The 14,562-nt window shown below is 40.0% G+C and overlaps 1 protein-coding gene across 3 annotated transcripts in view; it reads right to left on the bottom strand.

Moving 5' to 3' along the window:
• UCHL3 (ubiquitin C-terminal hydrolase L3) overlaps nt 1-14,562 on the bottom strand; it is a 32,049-nt gene that overhangs the window by 15,043 nt on the left and 2,444 nt on the right. For 2 of the 3 annotated variants that reach the window (XM_081907350.1, XM_081907352.1), the window contains exons 2-6: nt 13,891-13,902; nt 10,497-10,625; nt 4,521-4,677; nt 4,071-4,156; nt 2,494-2,541 (exon numbers count right to left, since the gene is read on the bottom strand). In XM_081907350.1, coding sequence (XP_081763476.1) covers nt 2,494-2,541; nt 4,071-4,156; nt 4,521-4,677; nt 10,497-10,625; nt 13,891-13,902 — 432 coding nt within the window. The remainder of the gene's footprint in view (nt 1-2,493; nt 2,542-4,070; nt 4,157-4,520; nt 4,678-10,496; nt 10,626-13,890; nt 13,903-14,562) is intronic. The other variant, XM_081907351.1, reaches the window with a different exon arrangement.

Genomic DNA, 14,562 nt, shown 5'->3' with positions numbered 1-14,562 from the left:
TACCGTATATCACTGTTTAATGCTAGCATAGCATCTTTTCAGTACCAGCATACAAATAGTCATTGTAGCACGGCTATTACAGCAAACCCTCAGGCCTATTTCAAATACAATGCAACAAGTAAACTCTCTGTCACAATTTCTAGTCAAGATTTTTTGTAATGATTCCTAACTAAATTTAGGACACACACATACAGTGGTACCTCAGGTTAAGTACTTAATTTGTTCCGGAGGTCTGTTCTTAACCTGAAACTGTTCTTAACCTGAAGCACCACTTTAGCTAATGGGGCCTCCTGCTGCCGCTGCGCCGCTAGAGCACGATTTCTGTTCTCATCCTGAAGCACTATTTCTGGGTTAGCGGAGTCTGTAACCTGAAGCGTATGTAACCCAAGGTACCACTGTATATATATATAGCCCAATGAAAATATGCTTCGAATTTTACAGTCATGCACATCCACTCTAGAAAGCAACTTATATACATTTAGCAAATGGAAAAAGGCATCTGGCAAATAGAATTTCATAGTTTAGCACAGAGTATTGTATCCCCACCTAGAGGTTACGCAGCACAAGTTTGCTCTCTACACCCTTGTAACACAAACAGTGTAAGCCAGTAATAAAACGAGGCTTTCCCAACTTAAAAACTCATAAGGTCAGGCACCCAGCCCATTTTAGTTAGTGGCTGGTTCACACAGCTTGTGGTTAGTCTGGAGAGCGCTAAACCACAGGCCCGGGTCAAATGAAACATTAAGTCAAGCCACACCTTAGCTTGGCACGGCAGCCAAAAGGACCAGGGAGGAACAAGGCAGATGCAAGCTCATCTTCAAGAACCTGTGCATTCACCCCAAAGCAAGTTTTAGTTTCATGTGATGTACAAGCCAGGCCACTAACACTGAAGTCCTGTGACACTTTAAGGACTGACAAATAATTACAGCATAAGATTTTGGGCACTCCAGCCCACTTAATATTTATTAGTCTTTACTGTGCCCACAACGCTCCTTGATTGTTTATGCTACAAAAACCAGCATGGCTACGCCTCTGCCAAGGTTTTCACCGTAATGATTCATTTAACTGGTTGCAAGTGAAGCCAAAATGGGGCATAACTGAAGCATTTCAGTGTTTAGTAAACAGCACTACGTTGTTCTCCATCCTACAGCCTGCCAGATACAATTTTTACCTTTCCCTCCCCATCATTGCTCAAACATATCTGTAAGCAGGCCTTGTGCTTCATTGCATCTTTTCACAATGCATAGGCAAATAATGCTAAAATAAAATGAACACAGAAATTGTTGATTTCTGTTGCATTTAGTAAACCTGGCTGGATACGCTGACATTTATTTCATTCCGTTATTAACGCTATATGAATGATACGAGACAAAGCAATAATTTATTATTGTAACATAAATGTTACATGTTGTCTTTAAATACAAAATACTAAAGTATCCATTTTGCCTGTCGTGGGCCTTTGGTGCACAAGATGCACAAAGTTTTGGAAAGGATCCACTGAAATGGAGACCAAAATCTAGCAGCCAAACGCTCATGAGGAAAGCTTAACCATTGCAAGGCAAAGCATCGTGAGCTGGAGAACACATGAACACGCCAATGCTCTCAGGATTTCTTTGCCTCAGCCCTATCCCGGAGAGCCCAGGAAGGAGAAGGTGGCACACACAGGTGGGACGTTGGTTTTATTATATGTATCCTGCCTAAACCTTCACCTATTGATACTTTGCCATTTGTGATGGCTAATGGACACGATCCAGAATTAAAGACAAGGCTAAATCCTGCTGAAATCAACTAAAAAATAGAAGCATTTCAATTTTATCATTGATTGTACAAGATGGGTCTTTTAAAAAAAACCAAAACCCAGCCACCAGCCTATAACCACAGCTGACTCACCACACGGGATCGGATTAGATTAGATTAGAGAAGAGTGTCTTTTAGCGTAAAATGTGCTCATCATGTATGTGCTGGTGTGAACTGAGGAGAAAGGGTAGGAAGAAGACAATGTCCCTATGGTAAGAAAATGATTGTCCATGCATCTACAATTTTAAATAAAAAGCTTCCTGTTAATATTCATATAGCACTTTCCCCACGCATTTGGTTCTTCAGATATGAGGCCTCATTTTTAAAAAATTCCATATAATAAAACACAACTAGTATTATCCTTACCATACTGGTGGCAGAAGTGGCTTTTTACTCAGACAATTAATGACTGAACTGACATCGACCTAAGCACTGCCTCTTTACAACTATGAGCCAGTATAATACAACAGCTACCAGTGAAACATCTTATATTTGTAACTTTATATATTTCATACATCCATATGGACCCTTGCTATTTCCCTGCAGGATAGATACCACTTTTCCCAGTTTTTAGCAACCTAGTAGATTTTTTTTTTACAGAAAAGAGAGACCCCCCCCCCCAACTTGTTAGAAACTGCATACAGAAAGATCCCTACTCAAAATTTTACTCGGGGGAAAACACATTAAGTTCAATACCTCAGTCTGACCTTCATGGGCGCTGGATTCATGAGTGACACGGATAGCCTGAAATAATAAAAAGGCAATTAGTTTATAGGCAAGATCTTACATTATACAGTGATTTATAATAATGCAAGTGCCAAACCCGGATTTTTAAGTTCCCTCCCACTGTCTAAATAAAAATACCATTCTGAACTCTTTAACCAAATACCAGTTTTTTTAATGAAATCATGTGCCTTCAGATCCCAAGTAGCATTTAGAGGAAGCGTAGGATACTGAGGTTGTAATGAGGTCTGGATTGATGGTGGGAGAACCTCATCGCCCCCTCTCCATCCCAGGGTTGAGGGGGGGGAATTAAGATGGTCTGCCCGCAAGAGACTTATGAAAATGAAGGGATACTTGAATGCTATGGGGAATTTTCCAGTTGGCATGGCTGGTGTGGCCCTGACATTACTGCAGAATAGTGAGACGGAGGAGCTCCAGGCTAGACAGCAGCTGGAGTACCAGTGTTGGTTTCCTAGCAAAACCAACAAAACACAGATTAAGAGCCCACAGCTGTGCCTACTGGCTGTGATGCCAATGGTACGCCAACATCTAGCCAAACCATCTTCATTAAACAAGGTTGTACAGGTGTTTGCAAGCAGCAAGGGACTGGATCAGGGATCTCTCATTATCACACGGATGCAGCACAGGCACCTTATCTGTTACAGGACCAAATTCGAGCTGTTGGCATGCATTAATATATAAAGCCCTTAACAGCATCTAACCAAACCATTTGAAGGAGCATCTCTTCCCACATCTTCCAGCCTGGGCCTTGTGGTCAGCCAGATTGGGTGGGAATGGGGTGCACCTTGAGATGCTTTTGGCAAATGAAGTTGTGTCTCTGAACTCAGGCATATGGGTGAGCAGTCTAAGTGTAAATATTTGAATGCTTCTATGATGCTGCCTTTCATTTTATTTCCACTGATACTGTCTTTCAAGCAACAAAGGGCAGTGTGTGTGTGTGTGTGTGTGTGTGTGTGCGCACACACACAGAGAGAGAGAGAGAGAGAGAGAGAGAGAATAAAATTCAGCCAAATGTATGTAGTTCTTAGGTAAAGGTAAAGGGACCCCTGACCATTAGGTCCAGACGCGGACAACTCTGGGGTTGCGGTGCTCATCTCGCTTTATTGGCTGAGGGAGCCGGCGTACAGCTTCCAGGTCATGTGGCCAGCATGACTAAGCCGCTTCTGGTGAACCAGAGCAGCACACGGAAACGCTGTTTACTTTTCCGCCGGAGCGGTACCTATTTATCTACTTGCACTTTGACGTGCTTTCGAACTGCTAGGTTGGCAGGAGCAGGGACCGAGCAAAGGGAGATCAACCTGTCGTGGGGATTCAAACCACCAACCTTCTGATCGGAAAGCCCTAGGCTCTGTGGTTTAACCCACAGAGCCACCTGCGTCCCATGTAGTCTTAAACTTCCCTAGTAAAAATGAACCAAAAGCCCTGCATTGATTGCCCCACCCAAAGCCTGTGCAATCTGGCTTGACATACATAGGCCTAAAAGCAAAATACTCCCGTTTCCCAAATTTATATTAAGGAATGATACTGACTTCGTAAGTTTCTAGATATTTGGCCCTCTCTTCAGGACTCATGGGCATAGAGTCATCTAGGAACTTCTTTAGTGAGGAGTCAGTTTCTAGAACAAATAAAAGAACATGAATTTAAAAATATGTTAAAATATGTTACTTTGAACTCTACGACAAAAAGGATTGCTGAACTTATCACATCTTATTTATTTCACATGAAGTGACAACATAAATAATTACAGTACCTGTTAAGAACTGAGGACAACATTAATCTTAAAAATCCATCCTGAATTTGCTATGTATTTTATTCTGCTGCAGCTATTCATATCATGGCAATTGTTTTCCAAGAGCATTTCAGCCAACTTTTGCTTATTTCTAAGTTTTCTGCAGTTCAGTATAAGCAATAAGCAGTTCAGGAGCGCCCCCTACCCTTCAAACCATTAAGAGGCACCATAGTAGAAATAAAGTATTTACCAAAGTTAATTTTATCCCTGTTGTTTGCAATAGCGTGAATAAGCCCAATAGTTCCACAGGCATTGCTGATTGTTTGCTTCATGAAATACACTGATGGTTTTACTTCTTGTCCCTGAGCTTTTATTTTTGCTTCCTCTTCCGTTCGGAATGTTTCATACTAGAAGGCAAGAATAAAAAACACGTCACAATTTGCTTTTTCCCCAATTCTGTTTTTTAAAAGAATAATTCTATAACATAAGCAGTCCTTGCCAAAAAGAAGCAATACAACCTAAAAATAAAGTTGGTTATTGCTTTGAGATACTGCCACTAGTAAACTGGAGACCTTTCTAAACATTACAGATTGTCTAACTGACTGTTTTACTCTCAGTAAACATGCATCAATTTATGCTATTAGCATGGCTAGTTTCACTGCTAGTAAGAGAAATTCACCATCTTCTTTTACAAAGAGAAGATGCTAAAGGTAACAATTGTCAACCGAAGCAAACTAAAGCTTGCTAGTTTTCACATCTGCTAGCTTATGCTTAAAGTCTATACACTATTACACCGAGTTCTTTCACTGGCCAAATAATCTTCAAAGCACATGACAGCTAGTTGTGTCTATTATATAGCACATTCTGTTATAAATCTACCTGCAATCTCTTCAGTTGACAAATGTTTTAACCTTTGCTCCCAACCAAGCTAACTCAAGGAATATAAATCATTAGAATATCCTAAAACAAACAAACAAGCCTATTGTACAGGGGTTTAACATTTTCAAACATATTTAAACCATTCCCGGATTTCAGCAACTGAGATACACTACAACTTGGACTGTTGCAAAGGCCTGGCTCATGCTGAAACACACCTTTGGCTAACCTGGTCACAAAAACCAGGAAAAAGTAGTATTTCAAGTGTGATCCTAACCACGTACTTCTCAGAGGAAAGCCCTGCTGAATTAAATGTGGCTTGGTCCAAGGTAAATAGGTTAGAACTGTAATGTTAGTAAATTAAAGCAGCTTAGGTTTTCATAGCAACAAAAACAGTTGTTTTGCGGAAAACCACATACTTTGTTGTTAAATAAATATACACACTGAGCAACAAGCATGACCTTAGAAGAGATATTTGCTTATTTTTCTTCTAAGAATGCCTGCTTCCTGCCACTTTAAAAGTAAAGATCCTGTTCTCAATTAGTAGGGAACTTCATTTTAGAAGATCAGAACATTTTTAAATTTAAACAATTAAGCAACTCAACACTGCAGTTGTTAATAGGAGGCCCAACAGGTTAATACAGGTTTTGGCCTGAACTGCTTGCTATATGAACAGTGTCTACACTGGTGGCCAACAAAATTAAATATCCAGATTTTTCTCCCCTGAAGAATTATGTTTTCCAAAGAGGCTGTGGTTGAGAAAAACGAAGTTTAAAGTACAGTGGAACCTCGGTTTTCGAACTTAATCAGTTCCGGAAGTCAGTTCGACTTCCGAAACATTTGAAAACAGAGGCTCCAAGGGCTGTCAGCAAGTTGAATGGGGGAAATTGAGAAAGCCGTTCAACTTCTGAGGCACATTTGAAAACGCAAGTATTCACTTCTGGGTTTTCGGCGTTCAGCTTCCGAAACATTCGGCAGTCTAGACGTTTGAAAACCGAGGTTTGACTGTACTGTGAGAACTTGATCAATGCAGGCTTGTAAACATCCATGGCTTCCAGGTGACCACGTCAACTATGTGAAAAACCCTATATTGTTCAGGCAGTCAAATAAAAAATGGTTCCCTTAGCATTATGTGGCCAGTTGCTACTAATTTTTTGGATTCATTTGCAAATGTGTGGCTAAATATATTCTGCACACCCAGGAAGGGTTTATCGGGAAAAGTAAAGGACTGCAGGTGTTAACTATTTCCTCCTGCTCCACATTATCACTGTTTGCAGACCTGCCATAAGCTTTAAGACAGAGGTAGGGAATCGTTCCCACCTGACGGGGCATATCCAGGTCCCTCGTTCCCCAACAAGTCACTCTGACAGGGGCTGACATATGATGGCAGGTGAGCAATTTTGGCACAATGACCTGGCGAGACAAATTGGGCATGCAGGCTGTAGGTCCCTGCTTTAGGAGAACTTTGGTCTACTGAGATTTAGGGTACAGGATCAAATCCTTACTTTGGAGAAAGCCTTAAACAAGTTCAAGTGTCATGAGAAACTGTGGCTTAAGAAGCTAGAGTCTCACTTCCGGTCCGCTGCAGAGGAGAATGACGGTGTGCTAAGTGTCGTCTGTGACACAGAACCGGCAGAAAGGCTTTGAGGGCAGCTCTAGAGCTCAGGGCACCCCCCAAAAAAACCCCACAGGAGAGTGAGGACCTGAGGGCTCCAGCTGAGAGAAAAATCACGTCTCCTGGCCACAGCTGTGCACACAGGAGAGAAAGGGAAGAGGCTCGAGTTCGCTTTCGGCACCAACGCAGCCTGCTGCCGAAGCTACGATCCATCAGCAGAAGCAGTGGATTTTCCGATTAGAGGTAAAGGCCAAATAAAACATTTAAAACTGAAATTAGGGTTTAAAAAACTGATTTGGCAAAACGGAAGCAAAACAGCTTCCGATTTCTGTGGGTGAACTCTGCAAAGGAACGTTTTTGTGAATGGGATATAGAGACTGACTACAGTGGTACCTCGGGTTACATACGCTTCAGGTTACAGACTCCGCTAACCCAGAAATAGTGCTTCAGGTTAAGAACTTTTCTTCAGGATGAGAACAGAAATCGTGCTCCAGTGGCACGGCAGCAGCAGGAGGCCCCATTAGCTAAAGTGGTGCTTCAGGTTAAGAACAGTTTCAGGTTAAGAACGACCTCTGGAACGAATTAACTACTTAACCCGAGGTACCACTGTACAGCAATGGAGAATGGATACATTTTACTCTGACTAGCTGAATAGTTACATTCAAAGGATATATACAGTAACTGCATCAAGTTATCTGTTGGATTACAAAGTAAAAAATCTACTGGCAGCTGGAGGAATTGGAGCAGAAGGGGGAAAGAAAGGAAATAAAGGAAGCCAGAAGGGAACTCTTAGCACATCTGGGGATACCCCCGAAAGTGGGAAAGAGCCTGGAACAGCTTCCAAACTACTTTCTACACCCCAAGTGACTGTAAGAGCCTGCCAAGAAGGACCTGTTGATTCAATCTCCAGCACTTTACTGAATTAAATAATAAGACAACTTGCCATGGAATTACAAACAGGAAATAATATGGAGACATAAACTTTGGAACTATTGTAAGCCAATACAGTTTGAGACAATTACAAGCAGATAAGTACAAATTAAAGAACATTTTAGTTTCTTAAAGACACCAATTTAGAGCTGAACCGATTTAATTTTTCCTTTCGTCTGTATTTTTAAATTATTTTTTAATTACTTCTGTCTTTTTTCTTTGATACCCTTTTAATTGTATATTTTTTGTCCCCTGTTATATTGGAAGTTTTTATTATTTTTTTTCCTTTTGGTTTGTGCCTTCCTTTTCTTATATGATTTTAAGTTTTGTTGTTGTCTGGAGGGAGGAGGCAGATAAGAGGGAAAGTGAAACTGTAAGGAGGTTTGCAGGGGGGAAAGTCTCACGGTTGGAGGGAACTGGGTGTGACCTTGAACATCTCAAATAACACTGGGAACCAGCTGATAAGACCTGATGGGCAAGGAAGGTACAGTAACAACTAGGAGGGGAGCAGCTGCAGCTGCGGCAGCCAGCAGAAGGGCTAGTGGACAAGCAGAGATTGGAGAGAAAGGGGGAAAAGAGCAGGCAGATCTTCTGGCTCTGCAACTTTCTGAATTCAGGAGAGAAATGGTTCAAACAATGCAGGAATTTACTCAATCCCGTTGTGGCAGTAGCAGCAGTTCGAGTAAATTCCTGCATTGATTGAACCATTTCTTTCCTGAATTCAGAAAGTTGCAGAGCCATAACTGCTGCTCGTATTTTGTTAGCTAAAAAGTGGAAAACCCAAAAATTACCAACGATAGAAGAATGGCAGATGAAGATGACGGATTTTTCGGAGCTAGCCGACCTAACCAGAAGGAGAAGGAGTATCAGGAAGAGTAGATTAAATTTAATGATTATTGAGTTAAATATGTTAAGTTAAATTAACTGAAAACAGCTTGCAGATACTTAATTGGCTTCGGCTTTGGATTTTATATATGTTAAGTGATGAATTAATATGTTTGTTTCATAAAGTGAAGATTTAAGGATGCTAATGTTTAAGTTAAATTTTATAAGAGTTATGATTTGGGAAACCTTTAAAACGATATGCAATGAAATTCAACCAAGGGGAAGCAGGGAAGTCATTTAACAAAGTTAGTAAGTGTAAATTTCAATCAGGCTATGATTTATGTTTGTTTGTCTTATTTGTTTGTTTGTTTATAATATTGTGAAAACCAACAACAATTTTTTTTTGGGGGGGGGAAGGAATTTACTCGATCCAATCAAACATTGATTGAACAAGTATGCAAGGATATTGAAAACTCAAACAGAGTTTTGAAAGAGCAATTTGGGATGTTGGGAGACAAGGTTAATAAATTAGAATCCAAGGTGGACAAACGGAAAAAAGTTAGAGACAAGGTAGGAGAACTAAGAGAAGAAGGGAATTGTGGAAGGGGTTCAAGGGAAAAGGAAGAATTGGAGGACCAGATCCTCCTTCTGCAATTAAAGGATCACCACACGAAGCTTTGCTGCTCAAACCATTGGAAAGAAAGGAAAGTGGCTTACATATACTGATCTGTTAAAGGATCAAGATGGGAAATGGAAATGAAGAGACTACGAAGAAATGAAAGACCATTTTCAGAGTTGGTTACATTATCGACAATTATATGAAACATACAAAGACAACAACAAGAAAGGTTTTAGTTATACAACATCTAGATTTCAAAAAGGAGTGGTAGAAGGGAAAGAAAAACTGTTGAAAGGTGCATACAGTATCTTGTTAGAATGGGAGACCAAAGACACAGAGGTGAAAGCATTTATGATTAAATGGGCGCACAACATAAGCCACAATATTATGTTTGAAGACTGGGAAAGATTATGGAAAATTGACCCAAAATTTACAGATTGTTCTTTACTGAAAGAAAACTACATGAAAATGATGAAGAGATGGTACATACCACCAGTACAATTAGGGAAAATGTATAAAACCTACGTTGTAAATGCAAGGAAAAAGAAGGGACTTGTTATCCTATGTGGTGGGATTGCAGTAAAGTTAAAATGTTCTGGGAAATGATATATAATGAGTTAAAGAAAATGTTTCATTTAACAGTTGTGAAAAAAACCTGAAGCTTTTTCGTTAGGAATTGTGGGGAAAGACCTGCCAAAGAAATTTAAAAATATTTTTATGTATGCGACAACAGCGGCAAGAGTCTTAATAGCACAAGGATGGAAGAATGAAGAAATCCCGACAAAAGAACTGTGGCAAGAAAAACTGATGGACTATGTGGAATTGGCAAAACTGACAGACAAACTACGTGACAAGGATAACTGACTTTAAAGATGAATGGGAACCTTTTATAAAATATTTGAAGAAACAACAAAATGAACTGAACTCTTTGGCAAGTTTTGAATAAACATTCACAAAATCTTTATTGGTAATATATAGATAGACAAACTGAGGCTCTTTACAATTTTACAACATGCAAATAAAAATATGTGTTGAGAAACCAGAGAAAGGAGCTGAGGAAGGGTGGATTTCTGTCTGGGGGGATAATGTGGCTGATGTATCTTTGTTAAAATTATTATGTTGAAATTCTTATTTAAAAATATTTTTTTAAAAAAGAAAAGAAGCTAGAGTCTCTTCACCCAAACAAGGTTCATGAAGAAAGAAGAGAAAAATGGGAGTGAGCATGTATGAAACATAGCTTTGTTCTAGTCTGGCCAAGATCTGAACCTACCAAAGCCTGCTTTCCTTAGGTCATTTGTAAGACACCAAAGTTAAAGTACTTCATCGGGAAGATAACTGTGTTGAAGATAAATAAAAATTACCTTTTCTGTTACTGGAAAGAGGAGAAGGATGGCACAAACAGGTCTTGGCACCATGCTAAGGAGTTCTGGTTCCATGCCGTAAACATCCACAAATTGCCAGCTGGGATGTATCCCTAGCTGTTTGAGAAACTAGGAAAAGAGAGATACACATTAAGCATTTATCAATAAGTATAGCCTTCACACAGTGTACTGTAAAAAAAATTCTTTCCAAAAGAAAGGTCATATTTTGCATCTTTCGGTATGGTTCAACGTAGACAGCACAACTGACAGAATATGGTAGTAATAAACAGCAATGTTAAGTTATATATTATTAAGAAACCGAATTCTTCCAAGCTCAAGGAAAAATGGTATTGCTTCTGGAACTTAAGTGTAGCTGAGATCTAGGGGGCAATGCAATCAGTTTTGCAAATTTAAGGCTGCCTGTGGCTTGTGATTCTCAAACTGTGATTCCTACACCCACCCATCCCTGCATTTTAAAGTAACTTTTCAAACTCGGAGGATTTTTATATAAGCGGTTTGTGATGTGGCAAGGCAATCTTCTGCTCAAAGTAAGAAATTCAAGGGTTCCACCCACCCAGTATCGCAAAGAAGCAACCTTCAAACTATGCTATTCCTAATTTCATTTCCCACTGCTCTCTCCAGAAATGAGAAAGTAACACAGTTGAGGATAACCAATTTTATCTTCAGAGACTCATCTGCAAGTTCTCTTACACTAATCAATACAGATGCACGAAAGAATAAATGTTCACATAGGTGACCCCACATTTTCCACATAGCCTCTGGCTTAACCCCTTAATCCTTATCCTGACCTGTACCTGCATTTTAAAATGTGTTAACTGTACTTGGTCACAGTCATCACTTGCTTCTCCGATCCCTACTTAAGTTATAACAGAACTGAGGAGATAAACTACATAGAATAATTGATGGAAGAGGCTCAGGTATGGAGACAGACCCATGGTGTTTCTACTGCCACAAAGCACACTAGGGGACCTGCAGCATGTACTGTATTTTTTGCTCTATAAGACTCACTTTTTCCCTCCTAAAAAGTAAGGGGAAATGTGTGTGCCTCTTATGGAGCGAATGCAGGCTGCACAGCTACCCCAGAAGCCAGAACAGCAAGAGGGATTGCTGCTTTCACTGCGCAGCGATCCCTCTTGCTGTTCTGGCTTCTGAGATTCAGAATTTTTTTCTTCTTGTTTTCCTCCTCCAAAAACTAGGTGCAGCTTGTGGTCTGGTGTGTCTTATAGAGCGAAAAATACGGTAATTCTCAAATGCTTCACTAATCATAAATTGCCATCCAGGAAAAGGCCTTAAATAGGGTTGCGAAAATCTGAAGGCATGCATAAACCACTGATTATGCAGAGCTTGAAATTAAACAGCACCTGTGCATGAACATAGATATAGAAGACTTAAACTTGGCTGTCAAAATCTAGTTATTGATGGTACAAGCCGAGCCACTGGAATTTAGTAGACCTTTAACTTGTGTGCCACATTAATGAACCTGCTGAACTCAATCCGATCCCACGCAAACAGCATTTATCTAGCAGATAATGCATTTACAATGCCGGCTTTTCAGGGCGGGGTCTCTGTGCCACTTACTCTGCAAGTTTATCTTCTTTCAGTCTTCCATATACTCTGCCAAAACCCAGCACTGACTTTTCCCAGCTGGGGAAACCCAGCACCGTGCTATGGAATCAGTTCATCTCACACTCACGCGACGCGGACTTCCACCACAAAGTTTAAAGGTGGCAAAATGAATGCAAGTGACATGGCAACTGTCGCTTGACACTCCTGCCTGCCTGAAACTTAGCATCTTAGAGGAGAAGAAACAGCAGCTGCCATAATATATTGCTGTACCTCCCCCTCCAGAGTATGCCAAGCAGGAGAAAATATGCACGACTTGGAGCCATTGCTTGCTTGCCATAAGGTCAGGCGACTGTGTAATTACAAGGCTGAATAATCCTTCTCCAGAAAAAAAGAGATTGTGAGGAGGTAAAGGTAAGAACTGAATTTACTGAATTTTACAGGGGTGGCTTAAGCAAGAGTTACTGTACTAGTACTTATCTGTCACATAGGCCTAAAGGGAAATTCCTTCATGAACCATATGTGCTGATGCACTAGCCTTTGAGCATGCCAGAAAACTCATCTGCTGTGAAAGATTTCGTTACCACCCAAGCAATAAGCAATTAACCTGTCTCGTCTTCTCAGGGATACTGTTGAGCAACATCGGCAAAAGCCTAATGCGTCACATTCGAAAGATCAGATTGCAAACACCACAAACCTCTTCCTCCACATACCCAGCTCAGATTCAACATAAATTAAGATTCTTTATTCTGAATCTTGTACAAGAAAGTGCCTTGATGGTCCTTTATCTATCCTCTAAACAAGGGGTTAAGTAGTAACTTACATATGTTTGTTCTTTTAAAAGTCACCCCTCATATTTTATACACATATTCAAAAGGAGGTCACCTTTCCACATCAACTCCATCACTTTTAATTGTTATCCTTTCCTAGAAAACTGATACTGTCCTATGCATACAGGAAGTGCATTTCCTTCCTGTGGTGTCACCTAGGACCAGTTATACAGGACAGAGCAAGAACTATGATAGGTATGGCAAAATACAGTAGCTGCATAGTCAACTGTCCTGGGTAGCTGACATACACAAAGGAAGATGGTACCCCATTCCATTAATGCTTAAGACATGTTAAGATGCAAAAGATACAAAGCTATGGTGAGGGAAACCAAGTGTTCTAGAACCAAAACAATGTGTTAATAGAAACAGTGATGTTTGAGAATCAAGTTTCTAAGCATTGCAAATTATGATTAACAAGATTAAAGATACGGATACTTATACTTAGAAACATTATGAGACCATGAGAGAAACAGTGATGAACACTGTTATCTAACACTGTTTATAAAACCATAAAATACATTTTTACATTCATGAGTTTATTTTCTCCCAAACTTAAATTCTCCACAAGGAGATGCTTTCCCTAACGAAATGAGTAGGCTGCAAGGAGGCGGCCAGGATATAATTTTTCGTGGTGACTGTGCAGGGCCTTGAAGGAGAATGGGAAACTCCCTGGCCTCAAAACAGGGAAGGCAGCCAGTCAATTTCTTGCAACAAATGCAAACATGTATTGCAGCATAAGCTTTCGTGGACCAGAGCTTACTTCATCAGATGCCCAAGTGTTATCCTCAGCTGACGGATGAGAGAGAGCCTGTGGGTGGGTGTACAATACACAGACACACATCCATGCACTCAGAGACAGAATAAAGGAGGAATATACACATCACAGCCAAACGGTTATGGGAACAGAAGAGGTGCAAAATCCAATAATACAACAAGCAAATTGTTATCTTAAATAAATAAATAAATAAAAATATGCTCACCTGGTTTGTGACCTGAAAAAAAACACAGGAAGAAAAAAGGTGATTTAGTTCTAATCGGTCACTAAGCAGTAAAACTTAAACTGGAAATGCTTTAGCTCATTTCCCACCCTCCTGAAATCCCCAACAGCTCATGCTCCCCTATGCATAACCTCCTCATCCCAGTTTCCCCCCTTTCATTGTCTTTCATGCTGTCATCCTTACGTTATACATATTGAGTTTCTATACTGTAGACCACCCTGTGATCGCCGGATAGAAGGTGATATATAGGTTTAATAAGCAAGCAAGTAAACAAACAAACAAACAAACAACTGCCCCCCTTTTTTGTCATTTCTCTCCCAACCACCTTCCCCTCCATCCCAAAACAAACTCTGAATTGACTCCTACTGCCACTGCCACCACCCCAAACTTAAATATATAAAATGAAGCTGTTTGTCTATATGCATATGTGTGCATGCAAGTGTGTGTGTACATATAAACTGTATATATATAATTGTATATACGGTATGCACATGTATACATATAAGTATATGGATAGATGTTTGTGCAAGCATATATATGTGTGTATAAATATATATGTGCATGCCTGCCTATATTTATACTTCTGTGCATAAATATACTAATATATAGATGTATATAAATATGTGAGTATACACATGTGTATGCATTAATATA

Source organism: Podarcis melisellensis, assembly GCF_964234715.1.
Source record: "Podarcis melisellensis genome assembly, chromosome: 4".
NCBI classification, from domain to species: domain Eukaryota; kingdom Metazoa; phylum Chordata; class Lepidosauria; order Squamata; family Lacertidae; genus Podarcis; species Podarcis melisellensis.
The sequence above is the reverse complement of the archived record's forward strand: the minus strand, read 5'-3'. Positions and strand labels throughout refer to the sequence as shown.